Raw genomic sequence first — 18,895 nt, 5'->3', positions numbered from 1 at the left:
AATGACTAAGTTCCACTTTGTCATCTTTTTTTTTTTTTTTTAAGCTGTAACGTTACATGTGGAAAGTGCAGTTTGATGACAACATCGCATGTTGTTTACTTGATGTGCTTACACGCCGATAGCTAAGTTAATAACACAGAGATATTTGAAGCAGTTTTACTCGTGCAGTTTGATGACAACATCGCATTTTGTTTACTTGATGTGCTTACACGCCGATAGCTAAGTTAATAACACAGAGATATTTGAAGCAGTTTTACTCACCCCATGTGGTTCCAACACACAATCGTGACCCTTTTTCGTTGGGACTGCATTATCCTTAAGAAATAAACGATGTGCAAATCCGGCATCAAACTTGACCTTGTTTGTAAAACAAGCATCTTCGAAATGCAGGGGAACAAACAAAAACACTTGCACAACTCCGTTGATGCTCTGTAAAAGTAAACTCCATCCTCTGGTCCCTTAATGCTGTTTCTCTTTTGGTAATCTGTGCAGGGTTGTCTTGCCCTGGCAACCAAAAACACACTCCTTTTGTGACATTTCGCGACGCTCTCACTTTGATCAGCAAAGTCTGTTGTGCTCTCAGTGCTGTGCTATATGGGAGCGCGCGCTCTTCCGGCAGACGTGCCCTCAGGACCCATATAAGGAAATTCCGCTCCATCTAATGTCACACAGAGCCATACTCGAAAAAAACTTTCCGAAACTTGTGACAAACCAGAAGTAGTATTTTTGGAACAGAAATACTCCTTCAAACGTACAACTTAATTTTTGAAACTTTGTCCATGTTTAGCATGGGAATCCAACTCTTTAACAGTGTAAAAAACTCAGTATACATGAAATTTCACCCCCTCTTTAAACTGAACATCGTTAATGCACAAATGGCCTTGTCACACACACACACAAAGTGGTGTTCAGTAGAGTCACGCTGTAAATCTGTTATTAAAAGTAGAATATAAACATTAAAATAATTTCAGAGTAAATCAGAATAAAATTAAATGTAACCATTTATTATCAATCAGATAAATATGTATTATGGCAATTACATAGCCAATATTAAATTAATACTTCACCATCACCTACCCCCACTACTGCATCTCGCCCACAGCGGAGCCGCCACAAGCGGTGTGAGAGGAAGCAGAAGAGGGGTAAGCGCGGAGGTACCCGAGCTAGGCTAACGGCTAACCCACACAAGCCATCTATCCCCACCATCGTACTGGCTAACGTACACTCGTTGAACAATAAACTGGACTACATTCGATTCCTACGCTCAACTGAGAGGACTGTAAGAGACTGTTGTGTTTTTGTGTTCACGGAAACATGGCTCAGCAACAGCGTTCCAGACTGCGCTATTCAGCTCGATCAGCTGACGAGCTATCGAGCGGACAGAGCTCTCGTCGCGGGAGGAAAAACCCACGGCAGCGGGCTTTGTGTTTACATCAATGACACGTGGTGCCATGATCCTGTTGTGATCTGCAAACACTGCTCACCCCTGGTGGAGTTTATGATTATTAAGAGGGAATATACTGCTATACTGCTCATTTTGGTGTACATTCCCCCGTTCAACATCATCAGCAACAGGAACGACGCACTAAATGAACTGTACCAGCACATCAGTGAGCAGCAGACAGCACACCCCGATGCTTTTCTCATCATAGCTGGGGATTCCAACCATGCTGACCTAAAGAGTGTGTTTCCAAAAATACAGCAACACATTGACTTTCCAACATGAGGTAATAACATTTTGGACTTTGTTTATACCACACAGAAAGGAGCTTACAAAGCCCTCCCCCTCCCCCACCTCAGAGCCTCAGACCACATCACTGTCATGCTAATGCCTGCAGACAGACCACTCATTAAAGCCGCCAAACCAGTTTACAAACAGATTAAAGTGTGGCCAGAAGGATCATCAGAGGTTCTTCAAGACTGCTTCAACACAACTGACTGGGACATGTTTAAGCAGGCTGCCACATGCAATAACACCACTGACCTCCAGAAGTACTCAGAGACTGTCACTGCCTACATCAACAAGTGTATTGATGATGTAACGGTCACAAAAAACATCACTGTCCGTGCCAACCAGAAGCTATGGATGACAGGGGAGGTCTACAGACTCCTAAAGACACGGAACCCTGCCTTCAGAGCTGGAGATGAGGTGGGCCTGAGAACAGCTAGGGCCAACCTGTCCCGTGGCATCAAAGAGGCTAGAGAGGCAGAGAGGTCAGTCTCGGGCCGGACGGAATTGTGGGTGGGGGGAGTGCATGAACAGCTCTCTCTCCACCTTCAATACCACGACTTAGGTTCCCTTGAGCAAGGCATCGAACCCCCAACTGCTCCCCGGGCGCCGCGACATTTATGGCTGCCCACTGCTCCGGGTGTGTGCTCACAGTGTGTGTGTGTGTGTGTGTTCACTGCCCTGTGTGTGTGCATTTCGGATGGGTTAAATGCAGAGCACGAATTCTGAGTATGGGTAATTGTTTAAATTTAGGGAAGTCGTGGCCTAATGGTTAGAGGGTTGGACTCCCAATCGAAGGGTTGTGAGTTCTAGTCTCAGGCCAGACGGAATTGTGGGTGGGGGTAGTGCATGTACAGTTCTCTCTCCACCTTCAATACCACGACTTAGGTGCCCTTGAGCAAGGCATCGAACCCCCAACTGCTCCCCGGGCGCCGCAGCATAAATGGCTGCCCACTGCTCCGGGTGTGTGCTCACAGTGTGTGTGTGTGTGTTCACTGCTCTGTGTGTGTGCATTTCAGATGGGTTAAATGCAGAGCACAAATTCTGAGTATGGGTCACCATACTTGGCTGAATGTCACTTCACTTCACTTCACTAAGAGACAGCATTCCAGGAGGATAGCTCATCAATTCAGCGACAGCAGAGACACTAGGAACCTGTGGCAGGGGATACAGATGCTGACCTCAGACAGTGTGAGGAGATCCTTCAGCAGGATCAATGCACGCAAAGCTCCTGACAACATCCCTGGGCATGTACTGAAAGACTGTGCAGCAGAACTCACTGATGTCTTCACAGACATTTTCAACATCTCACTGAGTCAGGCTGTTGTTCCCACATGATTCAAAACTAACACCATCATTCCAGTTCCGAAGAAGCCATCTCCATCCTGCTTCAATGAGTACTGTCCTGTTGCACTTACCCCCATCCTCATGAAGTGTTTTGAATGGCTAGTCATGCACCACATCAAGTCTGCCCTCCCCCCCTCCCTGGACCCCTTCCAGTTTGCATATCGGTCCAACCGGTCGACCGATGATGCCATCGCCACTACCCTCCACTCAGCACTCACACATCTGGACAAAAAGGACTCATATGTCAGAATGCTGTTCATAGACTTCAGTTCAGCATTCAACACAATTATCCCTCAACAGCTCATTTACAACCTGATTCAGCTGGGGCTCAACACTTCGCTGTGCAACTGGCTGTTGGACTTTTTGACTGGAAGACATCAGGCAGTACGGGTCGGCAGCAACACATCCAGCACCATCACACTGAACACTGGGGCCCCCCAAGGATGTGTGCTGAGCCCCCTCCTCTTCACTCTGCTGACCCATGACTGCACACCATCACACAACTCCAACCTCTTTATTAAGTTTGCAGATGACACAACTGTGGTGGGTCTCAATAGCAACAAAGATGAGACAAACTACAGGAGTGAGGTGAGCCACCTGGCCAAGTGGTGCAGTGACAACAATCTCTCTCTGAACGCGGAGAAGACGAAGGAGATTGTTGTAGACTTCAGGAGAGCACACACTCAGCACGTTCTTCTGACCATCAGCGGTGCGACTGTGGAGAGAGTGAGCAGCACCAAGTTCCTCGGTGTGCACATCACAGAGGACCTCTCGTGGCAGCACTGGCTAAGAAATCACAACAACGTCTCTACTTCCTCCGCAAACTTAGGAGAGCCAGAGCCCCGGCCCCCATCATGTACAACTTCTACAGAGGCACCATTGAGAGCATCCTGAAGAGCTGCATCACTGTGTGGTATGGAGCCTGCAATGCGTCCTGCCGAAAGACCCTGCAACGCATAGTGAGAGCAGCTGAGAAGATCATTGGTGTCTCTCTCCCCTCTCTCCAGGGCATTTATGGAACACGTCTCACCCGCAAAGCCCTCTGCATCACAGGTGATCCCACTCACCCATCACATAGCTTCTTCAGCCTGCTACCATCAGGGAGGAGACTGCTGAGTCTCCAGGCAAGGACCAGCAGACTGAAGGACAGCTTCATCCACCAGATGTCAGGAAGCTGAACTCCCTCCCGAACTTGCCCCCCCTCCCCTCTTCTGCCCCAGGCACCACTGAACTATGAACCCCCCCCCCCCCCCACACACACACACACACTAACTATATGATGGCATGCACTAGTCACTTTGTGCAGCATTTGTCTGCTCACTACCTCATTCAGCATGGAACTGATGTCATTCTTAATCAGATATTTTTAATAAGGGATTTTTTTGCACTAAAAATCTTTTATCTGCACTGTTGTTCACTTCATTGATTTTTTCATTTGCCTTGCGCTGCTTTATTTGACTTTATTAGGGGCCAAGCACCGAAGGTGCGTAGGCACCTATTGTATTTGTTCCCATTCTTATCAGGGCCCGAGCACCGATGGTGTGAGGACCCTATTGTATCTGCTCTGTTTATTATTATTATTCCGGTTTTTCTTCTTCTCCAAAATGAATCGCATTTTTGAGGGCTTAAACATGCTCAAAAAGTCATGAAACTTTGCACACGCGTCAAACCTGGTGAAAATTTTCATCTAATATAGGATTCAGAAGAGGGTGTGGCAAAATCAACAAGCCTTCCAAGAAAATCAATAGCCTTCCAGCTATGTTTCACATACATGCACAAAAATTGGCACACACATCTAACACACCAATACCTACAAAAAAAGACTCTTGGAGCAAAATTTTAAACCCAACAAGAAGTTGGTTATTTTTTATATTATGACCAAATTTTGTGTAATTTTGGTAATTTCCATGTGTTGTATTTTAACAAACTCCTCCTAGAGATTTCTTCAAATCAACACCAAATTAGGTATGCCTAATCTAAAGGCATTTGCGATGTTAAATTGCAAAGATCTTGAGTTTTCGTTGAAGGGCGTGTCCGTGGCGGCCTGGCAAATTTCGATGATTCCCCATGAAAATGAAGGTGCTATAACTCAGACATACAATGTCCAATCTGCCCTAAAACTTCACATGTTTGATGAGACTCCGAACCTGAACAGATTGAAATGCCCATATTCAGTTATAGTCATAGCGCCACCTATTGGCAACAGGAAGTGACATATTTTACGCTGAGACAAACTAACTAAGCGACACACTACTCCTAGAAATTTTATGACATCAATGTCTTTTTTGTGGTTAGTCTAATCTAAAGGCCTGTGCGATGTTAAATTGTGAAGATCTTGAGTTTTTGTTAAAAGACGTGTCCATGGCACCGTGGCGAAGTTCGATGTCTCACCATGGGAATAAAATATGTTATAACTCAGGCATAAAATGTCCGATCTTCCCCAAACTTCACATGTGTGATAAGAGTCCTGGCCTGAACACATCTGAAGGCCAATATTCCATCGGGTGTGGCAAAATAGCTCGATAGCGCCACCTATACACTTTCAATGGAGTGCGCCTCGAGCTATGTTTCAAATACATGTACAAAAATCGGTAAACACATCTAACACACCAATACCTACAAAAAAGTCTCTTGGTACAAAATCCGAATCCCAACAGGAAGTCGGTTATTTAGAATTTTCTCTGCAAAATTGGTGTTATTTTTGCCATTTTCAGGGGTTGTACTTTAACGAACTCCTCCTAGAGATTTATTCAGATCAACACCAAACTTGGTCAGGTTGGATCTTGAGGTTTTGTTAAAGGGAGTGTCCATGGCGGCCTGACAAATTTTGATGTTTCGCCAGGAAATTGCTGTAACTCAGACATACAATGTCCAATCTGCCCCAAACTTCACATGTTAGATAAGACTTCTGCCCTTAACAGATCTACATGCCCATATTTAGTTATAGTCATAGCGCCACCTGCTGGTAACAGGAAGTGACATATTTTACGCTGAGACAAACTACTCCTAGAGATTTTTTGACATTAATGTATTTTTTGTGGTCAGTCTAATCTAAAGGCCTGTGCAATGTTAAATTGTGGACATCTTGAGTTTTTGTTAAAGGGCGTGTCCATAACGGCATGACAAAATTTGATGTCTCGCCACAGCAACAGAAGTTGTTGTAACTCAGGCATAAAATGTTCAATCTTCCCCAAACTTCACATGTTCGATAAGAGTCCTGCCCTGAACACATCTGAAGGCCAATATTCCATTCTATTGATACCGCCTCCTGCTGGCAACAGGAAGATTGGCACATATATGGAATAAACATTGATATATTCTACTTATATATATGAGTTTAAATGCATATTTCTCACCGTTCATCTATTTACTAAAGCCACTCGCTGCCGGTGAGCCCGGGTGCGAGGGCCCGTTCATCGCTGCTTGCAGTTTTATTATTATTATTATAATAATTGCAGTTTTATTATTATTATTATTATTATTCCTTCTTCCGACTAGGAGTCTATGGCAGCCCATAGAACCGATTGCAGGAAAGTTGTTATGGTTTGATAGAGGACAGTGCCAACATCAATTTTGGTGTGTCCAAGTCATTCCCTCTAGCGCCACCAACTGTCCAAAATTTCACTTTAGTTTTGTTAATAACTTTTTAACTGTAAGGCCAATAAACAAAATTCTTTTTTCCTCTGATTTCTGAGCTCATGCCGATTCGATTGCACCCTATGAAGTCATTTTACATCATAGAAATAGGGCCGCCATTTTGATTTTTTTGAAAAACCTACTCCTAGACGGTTTGTTCGATTCACACGAAAATTGAACCAGATCATCTTCAGGCAGTGCTGACCAAAAGTTATGGAATTCATATTCATTCGTCAAACCGTTTGCAATAAACGCTCAAACAAATTTTACGTAGAGCTTGAAAAAACAGCTGTAAGGCTGTATCTCTGCAACAATTTATCATATTCAGACCAAACTTGGTACATGTCATAACAAGCATGACCCGAGGCTACATGCTGCCTTTCAGCGCAGCGCCACCTACTGGTACTGAGATATGAAAAATTGCTATTTTTGCTTATTACTTCTTAACAGTTTGTTCAAATATCATAACATTTTTGTTATTTAGAGTCTTGTTGGATTCAGGGCAACATGCCGAGTTGACTGATATCCAATTTTACCATTTCGGCCATTTTGACTGTCGGCCATTTTTAATTTTGTGCCAAAATGCTGTATTTTAAGAACGCATCAACGAAACATGGTATGGGTCATCAGCACAATGTCCTGAAGGAGCGTGAGAAGTTTAGAAACAGCGCCACCTAGTGGTGATCTTTTTTAAAATGCTTATAACTATGGGTGTGGTCGATTTATTTTTACGCGACTCATCTAATTAGACTCCTGAAACCTTACAGAGTCCTACGATACCAAACATGCTAGGTTTCGCTTTACGGTTTGTGTAGCGTTGTGATTTAGTGCTTAAAAACCATTTGGCTATCATTTTTTATGTTTTTTCATATAAATGTCTATAACTCTGAAGTGAATTGAGATATTTTCACCAAAATTGACACACATATGTATGGGCTCACTCTGAGGACACATAAAAAATGGTGGGACTGAGACTCTTGGTGGCGCTATAATAGAACAAAACATGAAATTCCCATTGACTTCAATGCAGTTTTCTGAAATAAAATTCTATACTAAACAAATGCATTAGTGTAATATTACGAAACTCCGAATGTGCCAACAACACCATCCCCTGAAGGTACTCAAAATATTTTGCCACCTAGTGGAAAAAAGTTATAACAAAATTTCCAAAAAGGCTAATAACATTTGTATAAATCTGCCAATTTAATATGCCGCTGGTCTTACTAGATTCCCTGTGTCAAGCTGAGAACATAGATACCAATATTTCCTTATTTGGCCAAACTTCCTGTCCACCATCTTGATTTTCTGTCAAAACATACTTTTTTTAACTCCTCCTAGAACCGTTTGTCAGATTTTCACCAAAATCGAATCATATCATCTTCAGACTTAGCCACCTAAAAGATATGGATTTCGTGTCAATATACGAAACGGTTCTCATTTATCGCATCAACGAATTTGCTGGAAGGATGCCAAAATGCAATTGAGGCTGTATCTCAGCAAAGCTTTGACATTTTTGCACCAAACATTGTATGTGTCATTGTCACCTCACACTGACCATTCCACACTAATTTGGTAACAGCGCCACTTATTGATCAAACGTGATAAGCCAATAAATCCTATTACTAGTTGTTGTGTTTATTGATCAAACCATTTTGCCTAAAATAATCTTAAAACTGTCTTAATTACTCATTCCTGCCATTCGTCTGAAGCTTACTTCTGTAGTGCTTGGCCCCGTTATTGCTGCTTGCAGCTATATATTTTTTTATTTTATTATATGCCTTTTTTTTACATTCCCTTATTTTATAGTTGTATTAAAATTTTTATATTTGATCTAGATTTTTTAGGCTTTAATGTTAATGTTATCTGTATGCACCGGGGTCTGAGAGTAACGCAATTTTGATTCTCTGTATGTATGTACTGTACATGTGGAAATTGACAATAAAGCAGACTTGAACTTGAACTTGAACTAAGTAGTAGTGACCCGGCCCTCCGCTCCTTAAATGTGTACTAAACGATTTATGAAAACACCCTTTTGACCGCAGTGTCTGACTGAGTCCCAAAACACACTCGTAGCCAATCAGCGGTAAGGGGGCATGTCTTGTCCTGATAGCGAGAAGAGAGCGCTCAATTTGAGTGCACAGGACGCATATTACATTACATTTACATTTAGCAGATGCTTTTATTCAAAATAAGCATATTAGCAGATTGACTACAGATTGAGAGAGATGGCAGATAAAAAAGAGGGTTTACAATCAGGCAAGAGGCAGGACCCGCGTAAATATCGGGGCAGCTTTCCAGCGGTGGAGAGAAACTCAAGGATTAGGAAGGGCTCGAATCGGATGCTGAGGTTTCTTTGTTTCTTTTTGATAGGTGAGTAACGTTGATTTTGCGTTGTTTCACACAACTTATCCATGTTGGCTTTTGTTTGAATATGCTTGTGTGTCATCTTCGCAATCGTCGTTGCCATAGTTGCACACGTATGTGTGGGGTGAAGATTTCAAAATAGGGGGGAGGCACGATGGCCGAGAGAGCTCAACGCGCTGTAACTTCACAAAACGCGTTCAAATAGAAAAAGCACTAGCAAATTAAGAAAACATCTTCATCAGTTTGACAGCACACGTGCTGCAAATACTCACAACACAAACAAATACAGAAACGCTCTGCAAATACTCAACACAAACAAAATGACCCCAACAAAAAGAAAATTTAAACAAGGTTTTTTTTATTTTTGAGTATTGATTACCATTTGTATAACCATAGTTGTATAAATACCATGGTTAAACTATGGTTAGAGTAATAAATCCATGGTTAATTACAGTAAAAAAAAATTGTTTGCGTTTTTTATGTAATAAATGTATTTATTAATTAATTCATTTCAATAGTAAAATCATAGGCTATGTTTAGTTTTTGTTAGGTAAGTTGTAAAAGTAATTTAGCCAGCTTACATAACCTTTCACAGTTACAGTAATTGTGTATTTAGTCAGCTTATTTAGGTTAATAATATCCTTTTTTTTCTTTTATTTTAAAGCTAAGGAATCTATGACCAGGTTTGTTAAAATAAACAAAGATCTTTTCAGAGCAAACATTGATAAATAATGTCCCAGCCATGTTTGCCACTTTACGGTTCCCTTAAATATTACATTTCTTTATTTGTTTGTATAGTGAGCATTTGCAGCATGTGTTGTCAAACTGATGAAGATGTTTTCATAATTTGCAGGGATTTTTGTCATTTGCAGCACGTTTAGCTCTCTCGGCCACCCTAGCAGGTCCTGTTGGGGTATGAGTGTGTCTGTTTTGGTGCTAAAGAATTGGGTCAGGGCAGATGCAGGCTGAAGCACTATAATAATCTAACCATTACTTTGTACCCAACTTCTCACTACACGCTGTTCTGTTGTGAAACACACGACAATGGGGCTGCCACTGACGTTTATGTTCTCTGTGTGTGTGTGTGTGTGTGTGTGTGCTATGACTCCTGACCCCGGGGTCCTAAGAGGAGCTGTTAGTTGCCTCAATTGTGCCTGTAGCGGTAACCATAGTGATCTTATACAGGTGCATCTCAAAAAATTTGAATGTCATGGAAAAGTTCTTTATTTTTTGTAATTTAATTAAAAAAGCAAACTTTCTTATATTCTAGAGTCACAGACTGTATATTTTAAGTTTTAAGTTTTTTGTTTTAATTCTGATGGTGACTTCCAGCTTAGAAAAATGTAAAAGTAGGAAACTTTTAAAGAAAAAGTAAAATTAAAATCCAAAGTAGGTTTAATTATGCATTCAATACTCAAATACAACCTGGGCTTCTGTCACGGTTTTACGCTGCCTGAAGGAATACGGAGTCGAGGATAAACGGAATAAGGCTTTTAATATATCCAACACAGGGGATATCCAACATGGAGCACAGAGGTAGACACACGTAAGTAGCAAATGGCAAATGAGCTGCAAGTGAGCACAAGTGAGAAGACCCCGATGGCAAATGAAGACCCGACAAAACAGAACTGAAAGGACACGGCTTATGAACAACAGATAATTGGGGAAACACAGGTGGATGGAATCATTAAATTAACAGGGACGTGGAACACATGAGGAAGATAATGGACACACCTGGGAACTAATCAAACACGGAAAGACAGAAACTGGGTCACGGGCAAAAATACATTAAATGAGTCCAGGTGTGTGACAGTACTCCCCCCTCCCGGTAGGTGCGTCCTCGCACCGTAGAAACAACAGGGGGAGGCGTAGGTGGGAACTTGGGAGGAGGTTCCGGTGGAGGACGGACTTCCAGGAGGGGGCCAGCAGACAGGGACCACAGAAGGAGGAGCCAGGGAGGAGACGACGGAGGAAGGAGCCAGGGAGGAGACAGGAGCAGGAGGAGCCAGATGGTCCACCAGAGACCAGCCAGGACGGAGATCCAAGGTGGAGTCGACGGCGGGAGGAGCCATGGTGAAGGAGGGGTCGACGACACCAGGGGGCCGACAGGCGGAGACTGCACCGGTGGGTGAGGAGCCCAAGATGGAGCAGCACAGCCGCAGAGCCAGGGGGACGTCGAGGTTCCGGAGGGCCTAGGTGGAGCAGAAGGCTCAGGCGACCAAGGCGGAGGCGGGGTCCTGGCAGACCGATGTGGAGCCGGAGCGACCGAGGATGGAGGTGGAACCGGAGGGAAGGAGGAGCCTGACAGAGCCGGAGGGATGGAGTGACGAGGTGGAACCAGAGGAGTGGAGTCCCGAGGCGGCGGATGGTCGACGACTGACCAAGGTGGAGCCGGAGGGACGAGGGAGCCCGGTGGAGCAGGTGGGATGACAGGCCACGGTGGAGACGAGGGAGCTAAGAGCCAAGGCGGAGCCGCTGGGTCGAAGGACCGAGGAGGAGTCCAGGGCTCGGAGGCTGGAGGCGGAGACAGGGCCTTAACACGCCAAGGCGGAGCTGGAGACTGGCAGTCCAGCGGCGAACCACCGCGCCCCGATGGCGCGGACTGAGGGTGAGCTGCGGGACTGGCTGGCACCAGCAGGGATGACGAGGAACTGGCTGGTCTAGGAGGAGGAGAGAGGAGAAGGATGGGAGGAAGGACAGGAGGATCAGGACTGGACGGAACCAGCGAAAGAGGAGTAGAGGGACCAGCAGGTTTGGGAGGAGGCGGGAGAGGGAGGCTGGGAGGGAATACAGGAAACACAGAAGATTCAGAGCTGGGCGGAACCAGCGGAGACACAGAAAATTCAGAGCTGGGCAGAACCAGCGGAGACACAGAAGATTTAGAGCTGGGCGGAACCAGCGGAGACACAGAAGATTCAGAGCTGGGCGGAACCAGCGGAGACACAGGAAACTCAGGGCTGGACGGAACCAGCGGAGACACAGGAAACTCAGGGCTGGGCGGAACCAGCGGAGAAACAGGAAACTCAGGGCTGGGCGGAACCAGCGGAGAAACAGGAAACTCAGGGCTGGGCGGAACCAGCGGAGACACAGGAAACTCAGGGCTGGGCAGAACCAGCGGAGAAACAGAAAATTCAGGGCTGGGCGGAACCAGCGGAGAAACAGAAAACTCAGGGCTGGGCGGAACCAGCGGAGAAACAGGAAACACAGAAGATTCAGAGCTGGGCGGAACCAGCGGAGACACAGAAGATTCAGAGCTGGGCGTAACCAGCGGAGAAACAGGAATATTAGGGATTACCTCCGTAGACCAGTCCATCAGATCCAGAACTTGCTCCATATGACTTTCAGAGACTGCATATAGCTCACCCTCAGTCGCAGGAGTGTGGGCAGGGCTTTCCTCCACGCCCTCGATCTCCACGAGGACTCCCACGATGCACAGTGTTGCCGGCTCACAAACCTGGTCAGTCGCGCTCTCGAGATCCGGCTCCCTGTCAGTGGATGGCTCGGACTCTGCGGCTGCGGTGGGCTCTGGCTCCGTGCGGCGTGATGGTGGCTGGCTGGTCTCTGGGTCGGGAGTGGGGCTGGCGAGGTCCTCTATGGGGCAGATGGTGAGAGATGAGCCATTTCTCGCCAGAGTCCACTCCACGAATGCGGCGAAATCCTCTCGAGGACCATCTTCGGACGACAACGCTCTGCATTTGGAGTTCAGGCTGGTGTTGTAGAAGGTGCAGAGCGCGCCGTCCGGGTAGCTGGTGGCATTAGCTAATAGGAAAAACTGTCTGGTATGGTCCTCGAGAGAACGTCCTTCCTGCTTCAGCAGAAGGATGAGGAATTCGGGACGATAGAGGGGATCCATAGAAACACTACAAAACAAAAAGACTGAGAAAAAACGAAAGCAAAACGGAGGGAAAGACGCAGTTTTCTACTTTCTCTTTTGTGGTCGGGTCTTCTGTCACGGTTTTACGCTGCCTGAAGGAATACGGAGTCGAGGATAAACGGAATAAGGCTTTTAATATATCCAACACAGGGGATATCCAACATGGAGCACAGAGGTAGACACACGTAAGTAGCAAATGGCAAATGAGCTGCAAGTGAGCACAAGTGAGAAGACCCCGATGGCAAATGAAGACCCGACAAAACAGAACTGAAAGGACACGGCTTATGAACAACAGATAATTGGGGAAACACAGGTGGATGGAATCATTAAATTAACAGGGACGTGGAACACATGAGGAAGATAATGGACACACCTGGGAACTAATCAAACACGGAAAGACAGAAACTGGGTCACGGGCAAAAATACATTAAATGAGTCCAGGTGTGTGACAGCTTCAGTGTGGCATGGCATGAAGGCAATCAGCCTCAGGCATTGCTGAGGTGTTACTGAAGCACAGGTTGCTTTGATAGCAGCCTTCAGCTCCTCTGTATTGTTTGTCAGATGTTACTTATCTTCCTCTTCACAATACCCCATAGATTCTTTGTGAGGTTCAGGTCAGGTGAGCTGGCTGGCCAATCAAGCACAGTATTGTCATGGTCAGCAAACCACTTGGAAGTGGTTGTGTCACTGTGGGCAGGTGCTAACGTTCTGCTGGAAGAGAAGGGTCTAGCTGCAGACTTGAACTTGCACTCTCAGACTTGCACTCTCAGACACTTGTGCTAGCCACGTCACTTGCAGTCTTTTTTTTTTTATTTTGTTCTATTTATTGATAACTTTTTGTTTGAATCTCTCAACATTTTACAACAGTAGTCAGGTGGTGAAGACGAGAAAAAAGAAACTAAATTACAATGTCACTTGCAATCGCCACTTGCACTCTCCGCTACCTGTGACGTCACTTGCAATCGCCACTTGCACTTGCCGCTACCTGTGACGTCACTTGCAATCACCACTTGCACTCTCCGCTACCTGTGACGTCACTTGCAATCAACACAAATCTTGCGTTTTGCCAATGGAGACAAGACGCTGTGGTGGTGATTAAACGATTAAAACTATATTAGTATGCCTACTACTATAACGTACAGGGTCCTACAAGAAAAAGACAAGACCGGCAAATCCGTATCCACAGAACAGCAGAATATGAACTCAGTGCCCAAAGTCATTCGTTAAGCGTTTTCCTCCTGTAGAAAAAACAAACACTTAATATGGCATAATGTATTAAGATAAATTAAGTTCAATTAAAAGACCAAATTCGATATATAGTATTATTTAATTTACTACAAGGCAAGCAGATGGCTATGAACACAATGCGCAAACTTTGTCCTCCCATACAGCAAAACGCTTATGTGTCCTAATAACAGACTAAGATGATAAAGACAATTCAGTAGGCCAAGCCTATATGTCTTGTTGCTGACTCAATGTATATACAGACCAGCAAATATGAACGTGCATTATGAAATGCATTAAGGGATTTTAAAAGGATCAACTCCGTACAGTCAAGCGAGTACAGAACGCAGTGCATTAAATTGTACATTAAACGTTTTCCTCCTATAGAAAATCATTATAAATAAAACACAATGTATATTAATGGACAAAGATGGTGAAATAAACTCTTGATGCACTGACTCCGGCTTCAGTCCACTCCTTGTGACACTCTCCCAAGTTCTTGAATCGGCTTTTCCTGATAATCTTCTCAAGGCTGTGGTCATCCCTGTTGCTTGTGCACCTTTTCCTACCACACCTTTTACTTCCAGACAACTTTCTATGAATATATTTCGATACAGCACTCTGTGAACAGCAGCCCTTTCAGCAATGATCTTCTGTGGCTGACACTCCTTGTGGAGGGTGTTGATGATTGTCTCTTGTACAAATGTGAAGTCATTAGTCTTTCCCATACTTGTGGTTGCATGTTCTAAACTATCCCCGGAGGTACCCTGTATTTATACTCAAAATGAATCAAACTAATCAAGCTCAAAATAGAAGATTCAAATTTTTGAGACAACTGATTTTTTTTTCTTAAGCTGTAAGTCATAGCCATCAGAATTATAACTATTGAAATATTTCAGTTTGTGTGCAATGAATCTAGAATATAAGAAAGTAAGCTTTTTTTAATTAAGTTACAAAAAAATCATCTATGTCTGAGCTGGTGATTTTTCTGGACTGAGAAAATTTGACTGCTGGACAGCTTGGTCCCGCCCATTAAAAAATCCCATCTGTGCCCCTGGTATGGATACTCTACACTCATCTGGCTTGAGAAGTGCCATGCTTCATTTCCTTAAATTGCTTTATATTTAAGCATTTAGCAGATGCTTACAGTGCATTCAGGCTATACACAATGCTCTGCCACTGAGCCACAGGAACTTATTTCCAATCTTCACTCATCCAAATTTATTTCAGGCTTTATTTCCAATATTCACTTGTCCAAATTTCATTAATTGAAATCTGTCTTTTGGACTTTGACAGATTTGATTTCCACTGTGATTCTGTGAGTTTCTTTCTGTTACTTAGTGTCAAGCTTAAACTACATATCACCCATCTATGTAAAATATCTAATTTGAGCATGAATGTCTATGGTGAATAAAGTTTATTACATTAAGTGCATCAAGTTACTCTGCTTGTGAACACTGTTGTTTCCTGTCACAGGGAGTGCTCAAATGGCAGTCTTGTTTGCAATTCTCCATTTATCGGATGGATGATCTGATATTACCAAACTGATATTTAGTTAAGGGAAAAATGCTTAAGTATTGAAATAAATATCTATAAAAACAAGTATCTGTCCATCTCTACTTATTTCTTTACTGTCACATAATGTCTTCATTACTGTGTTTGGAATAAATGCTGCAGATGAGTAAATGTGTTGCTAAACTAATTATCACTGAACCATATTTCATCCTGTTTTATAGACTTGCTTTCAGTAATCTGACTGATCAGTGCTGTATCAGTTTGTCTTCATCTCTACAATCATCAAACTCACTGAGAGAGCTGAACCTAAGTAACAATAACCTACAGGATTCAGGAGTGAAACTCCTGTCTTATGGACTGAAGAGTTCACACTGTCAACTCAGCATATTGAGGTAAGAAAAACAAAAAGATTTACTGTATTATGAAGGTACAGATTCCCTCTGATCTGCTCCTGATCTGCTGGGGGTTTGAAATGCACTATATTGCCAAAAGTGTTGGTACACCCTCTTCTAATGAACCGGTTTGACTATATTAGTCATTTCCATGAGTACAAATATTAATGTTTAAGCATATAATGATACTCTAGGGAATTCTGTGCTTTTAATTTTATAAACAACAGTTTGGGCAGGATGATTTCTATTCTAACATGACAATGCCTTTGTGTTTAAGGCAAGGTTTAAAAAGAAATGATTGATTCAGTGAGTGTGGAAGAACTTGGCTGGTCTGCATAAAGCCGAGTCCTAATCCCAGCTGAACACCTCTGGTGTGACTTTTAAATGCAGACCTAGAGCCAAAAACTTATCACCAAACACCAATGACTTATACATATGGGTACAGTCATTTTAGACACTTTCAGTACTGTTGCAACAGAGATGGAAATACAATTAATTAAATATGTGAATTATGCTTCCATATTTTTTGCCACAGTTTTGGAAGTGCCTTACTCTGTTCTAAAGAAGGGTATGTCCCAATACTTTTATCAATATAGTGCAGGAGTGGCAAACGTCTGTCCTGGAGAGCTGCAGCCCTGCAGTGTTTTGCTTTGACCCTAATAAAACACACCCGAACAAGCTAATCAAGGTCTGAAGGGTTACTAGAAAAACTACAGGGAGATGAGATTTAATTAGGTTTGGAGATGAACTCTGCATGGCTGTGGCTCTCCAGGACTGGAGTTCGCCACCCCTGCTTTAAACACAAAGGCTATAAAGTTAGGGAGCACACAATTCCCTAGAATATCATTATATGCTTAAACATTAAGATTGGTACTCATGGAAATTACTAAAGTAGTCAAAATCTGTTCATTAAAAGGGGGTGTCCCAATACTTTTGTCAATATAGTGAATAGCAACAGACCACAGTGTGTCTTAAGACTTTTGGTTTTTATTAGCTCTAACCCAGGGGTGTCAAATTCTGCAGCCCTGCAGTGTTAATTTCCAACCCTGCTTCAACACAAAATCCATGTAGTTTTCAAATAAGCCTGAAGGACTTTAGCTGGATCAGGTGTGTTTAATTAGGGTTGGATCTAGTGTTGCACGGTGCACCGATACTTCAAAAGCATTGCAATTCTCGGAAATTAAAAACGTCACGATTCCTAAATTTATTAGTATTGATACTTCAAAGAATAACTGCATTCCAGATTTGTAAGAGACGTATTTCATGTTGGTGTGTACAACGCACGCTTCCAGTGCCTCCCTATGGACGTCTGTGTTTTTCCTCCTCACACAAGCAGCAAAAAAAAAAACACTACAGCGAGATAACTGCATTAGTGGCTTTACTAAACTTATTTTGCTTTAGTAAAATGTGTGCATAAGCGCATTAAATAGTTTAAATAAATTGTTCAGATGAACAAAGCACGAAGTTTTCTTGCATAATTAACCTTTAAATTTTTTGGTCAAACAGTTCATATATAATATTCACATTAATCGGGGATTAAACGTGGAGTTATGTTCTTTATGCTAAATGCGCTACTGATAGCGCCGAGCTCGCGCGCTGCTGTGGAGGTAGGAACTTCAGTGAACGAGAAATATGTGTCAGTGGATTACCTGAACGAGAATTATTCGTTCACCTAAAAGATTAGTTCATGGACGAACCATCACTAGTGCAATTTCATGTAGCCCATTTTAAATATTTTCATATTTTATTAGGGTCTTTGATAAGGTTACAATACGAAGGTCTAAGTAGCAACAGATCATCCGTAATGTCCCCGAAGCACAGGTCGGGGTGGGTAAAGAAATTTTACTTTATTTGCGGGCTGGGTCGGGTCAAATAATTTCACCCTGCATGTGCGAGCACAAGTGATACTGTAGCCGCCGTTCCGCGACTGGTAGAAAAAGATGACGCTCATTAAAACTCACTGGCTGAGTTTTCTCCTGTGAAAGAAAAGGTTGCACAACTGACAGAATAAGTTACAATATCTGAGATATTGCTGCTATTTTTTTTTTTTTTACTTGAATCCCGTTGCTTAAATTGATATTTATCTTTTGACATTTAATCTTCTGAGTTCAGAAATATTGTTTAATATAATCGCTGTTCATATTTTTATTCAAAGTTCAGAAATCAAGATAAAGTTATTACTCTTATGTTTCTTATGATAACTGACATAATGCAGCTAAATATTTTCTTTCTTTACCTTGAATGTCATTGCTCTAATTTATTTTTTATATTTAGATTTTTCCTATTTTGTTCAAATGTTTAATATATCTGCTGTTCATATGTTCATTTATTAGTGTTATATGATTAGAATGTTGTCCCTGTTTTAAAATAAAGCACAGCAATGATATTTGAGAGTGTATTTTCCCTAAGTATCGAAAAAGTATCGAAATTGCATTTCTTGACTAGGTATCGGTATCGAAACAATAATTTTGGTATCATGAAAACACAAGTTGGATCTAAACTCTGCAGGGCTGTTGCTTGAGTTTGACACATGTAGCCTGTAGCACGAAGCCGGTTTTTGTTTTTACCCAGGTAAGTTTACGTTTAATTTGAGCAAACTCTGAGTTTATGGGCTCAAGAAGATTGATTGGTTTTGAGCTGGTTTTGTCACCATGGAAACTTGTACTACATGGCTACCCTGCTCAGGAGTAGTGTTTTGGTACTGAAACCCGGTGCCAATATGGTATACCAAACTGAATCAGAACGTATATTTTGGTGATTCATTTCCAAAATAAACACAAGAAGAATGGGCGTTGCTAGGCTTTTTTTTTAGCA

The 18,895-nt window shown here is 42.9% G+C and overlaps 2 protein-coding genes across 4 annotated transcripts in view; one reads left to right on the top strand and one right to left on the bottom strand.

Annotated features, from left to right (window-relative positions):
* LOC127976159 (NACHT, LRR and PYD domains-containing protein 3) overlaps positions 1-18,895 on the top strand; it is a 579,287-nt gene that overhangs the window by 280,895 nt on the left and 279,497 nt on the right. For 2 of the 3 annotated variants that reach the window (XM_052580380.1, XM_052580369.1), the window contains one exon: positions 15,911-16,081. The exons of the other annotated variant lie outside the window; for it this stretch is intronic. In XM_052580380.1, the coding sequence (XP_052436340.1) occupies positions 15,911-16,081 (171 nt within the window). The remainder of the gene's footprint in view (positions 1-15,910; positions 16,082-18,895) is intronic. 3 annotated transcript variants of the gene reach the window in all.
* LOC127976163 (uncharacterized) lies at positions 10,700-13,039 on the bottom strand. The gene is made up of 2 exons (XM_052580391.1): positions 12,372-13,039; positions 10,700-11,736 (listed from the first exon to the last, which is right to left on the bottom strand). The coding sequence occupies exons 1-2, from the start codon at positions 12,927-12,929 to the stop codon at positions 11,611-11,613; spliced, it is 684 nt and encodes a 227-aa protein (XP_052436351.1). The 5' UTR covers positions 12,930-13,039; the 3' UTR covers positions 10,700-11,610.

This window comes from Carassius gibelio, chromosome B17 (assembly GCF_023724105.1).
Source record: "Carassius gibelio isolate Cgi1373 ecotype wild population from Czech Republic chromosome B17, carGib1.2-hapl.c, whole genome shotgun sequence".
In the NCBI taxonomy this organism is placed as follows: Eukaryota; Metazoa; Chordata; class Actinopteri; order Cypriniformes; family Cyprinidae; genus Carassius; species Carassius gibelio.
This window is presented reverse-complemented; position numbering and strand designations above follow the sequence as displayed.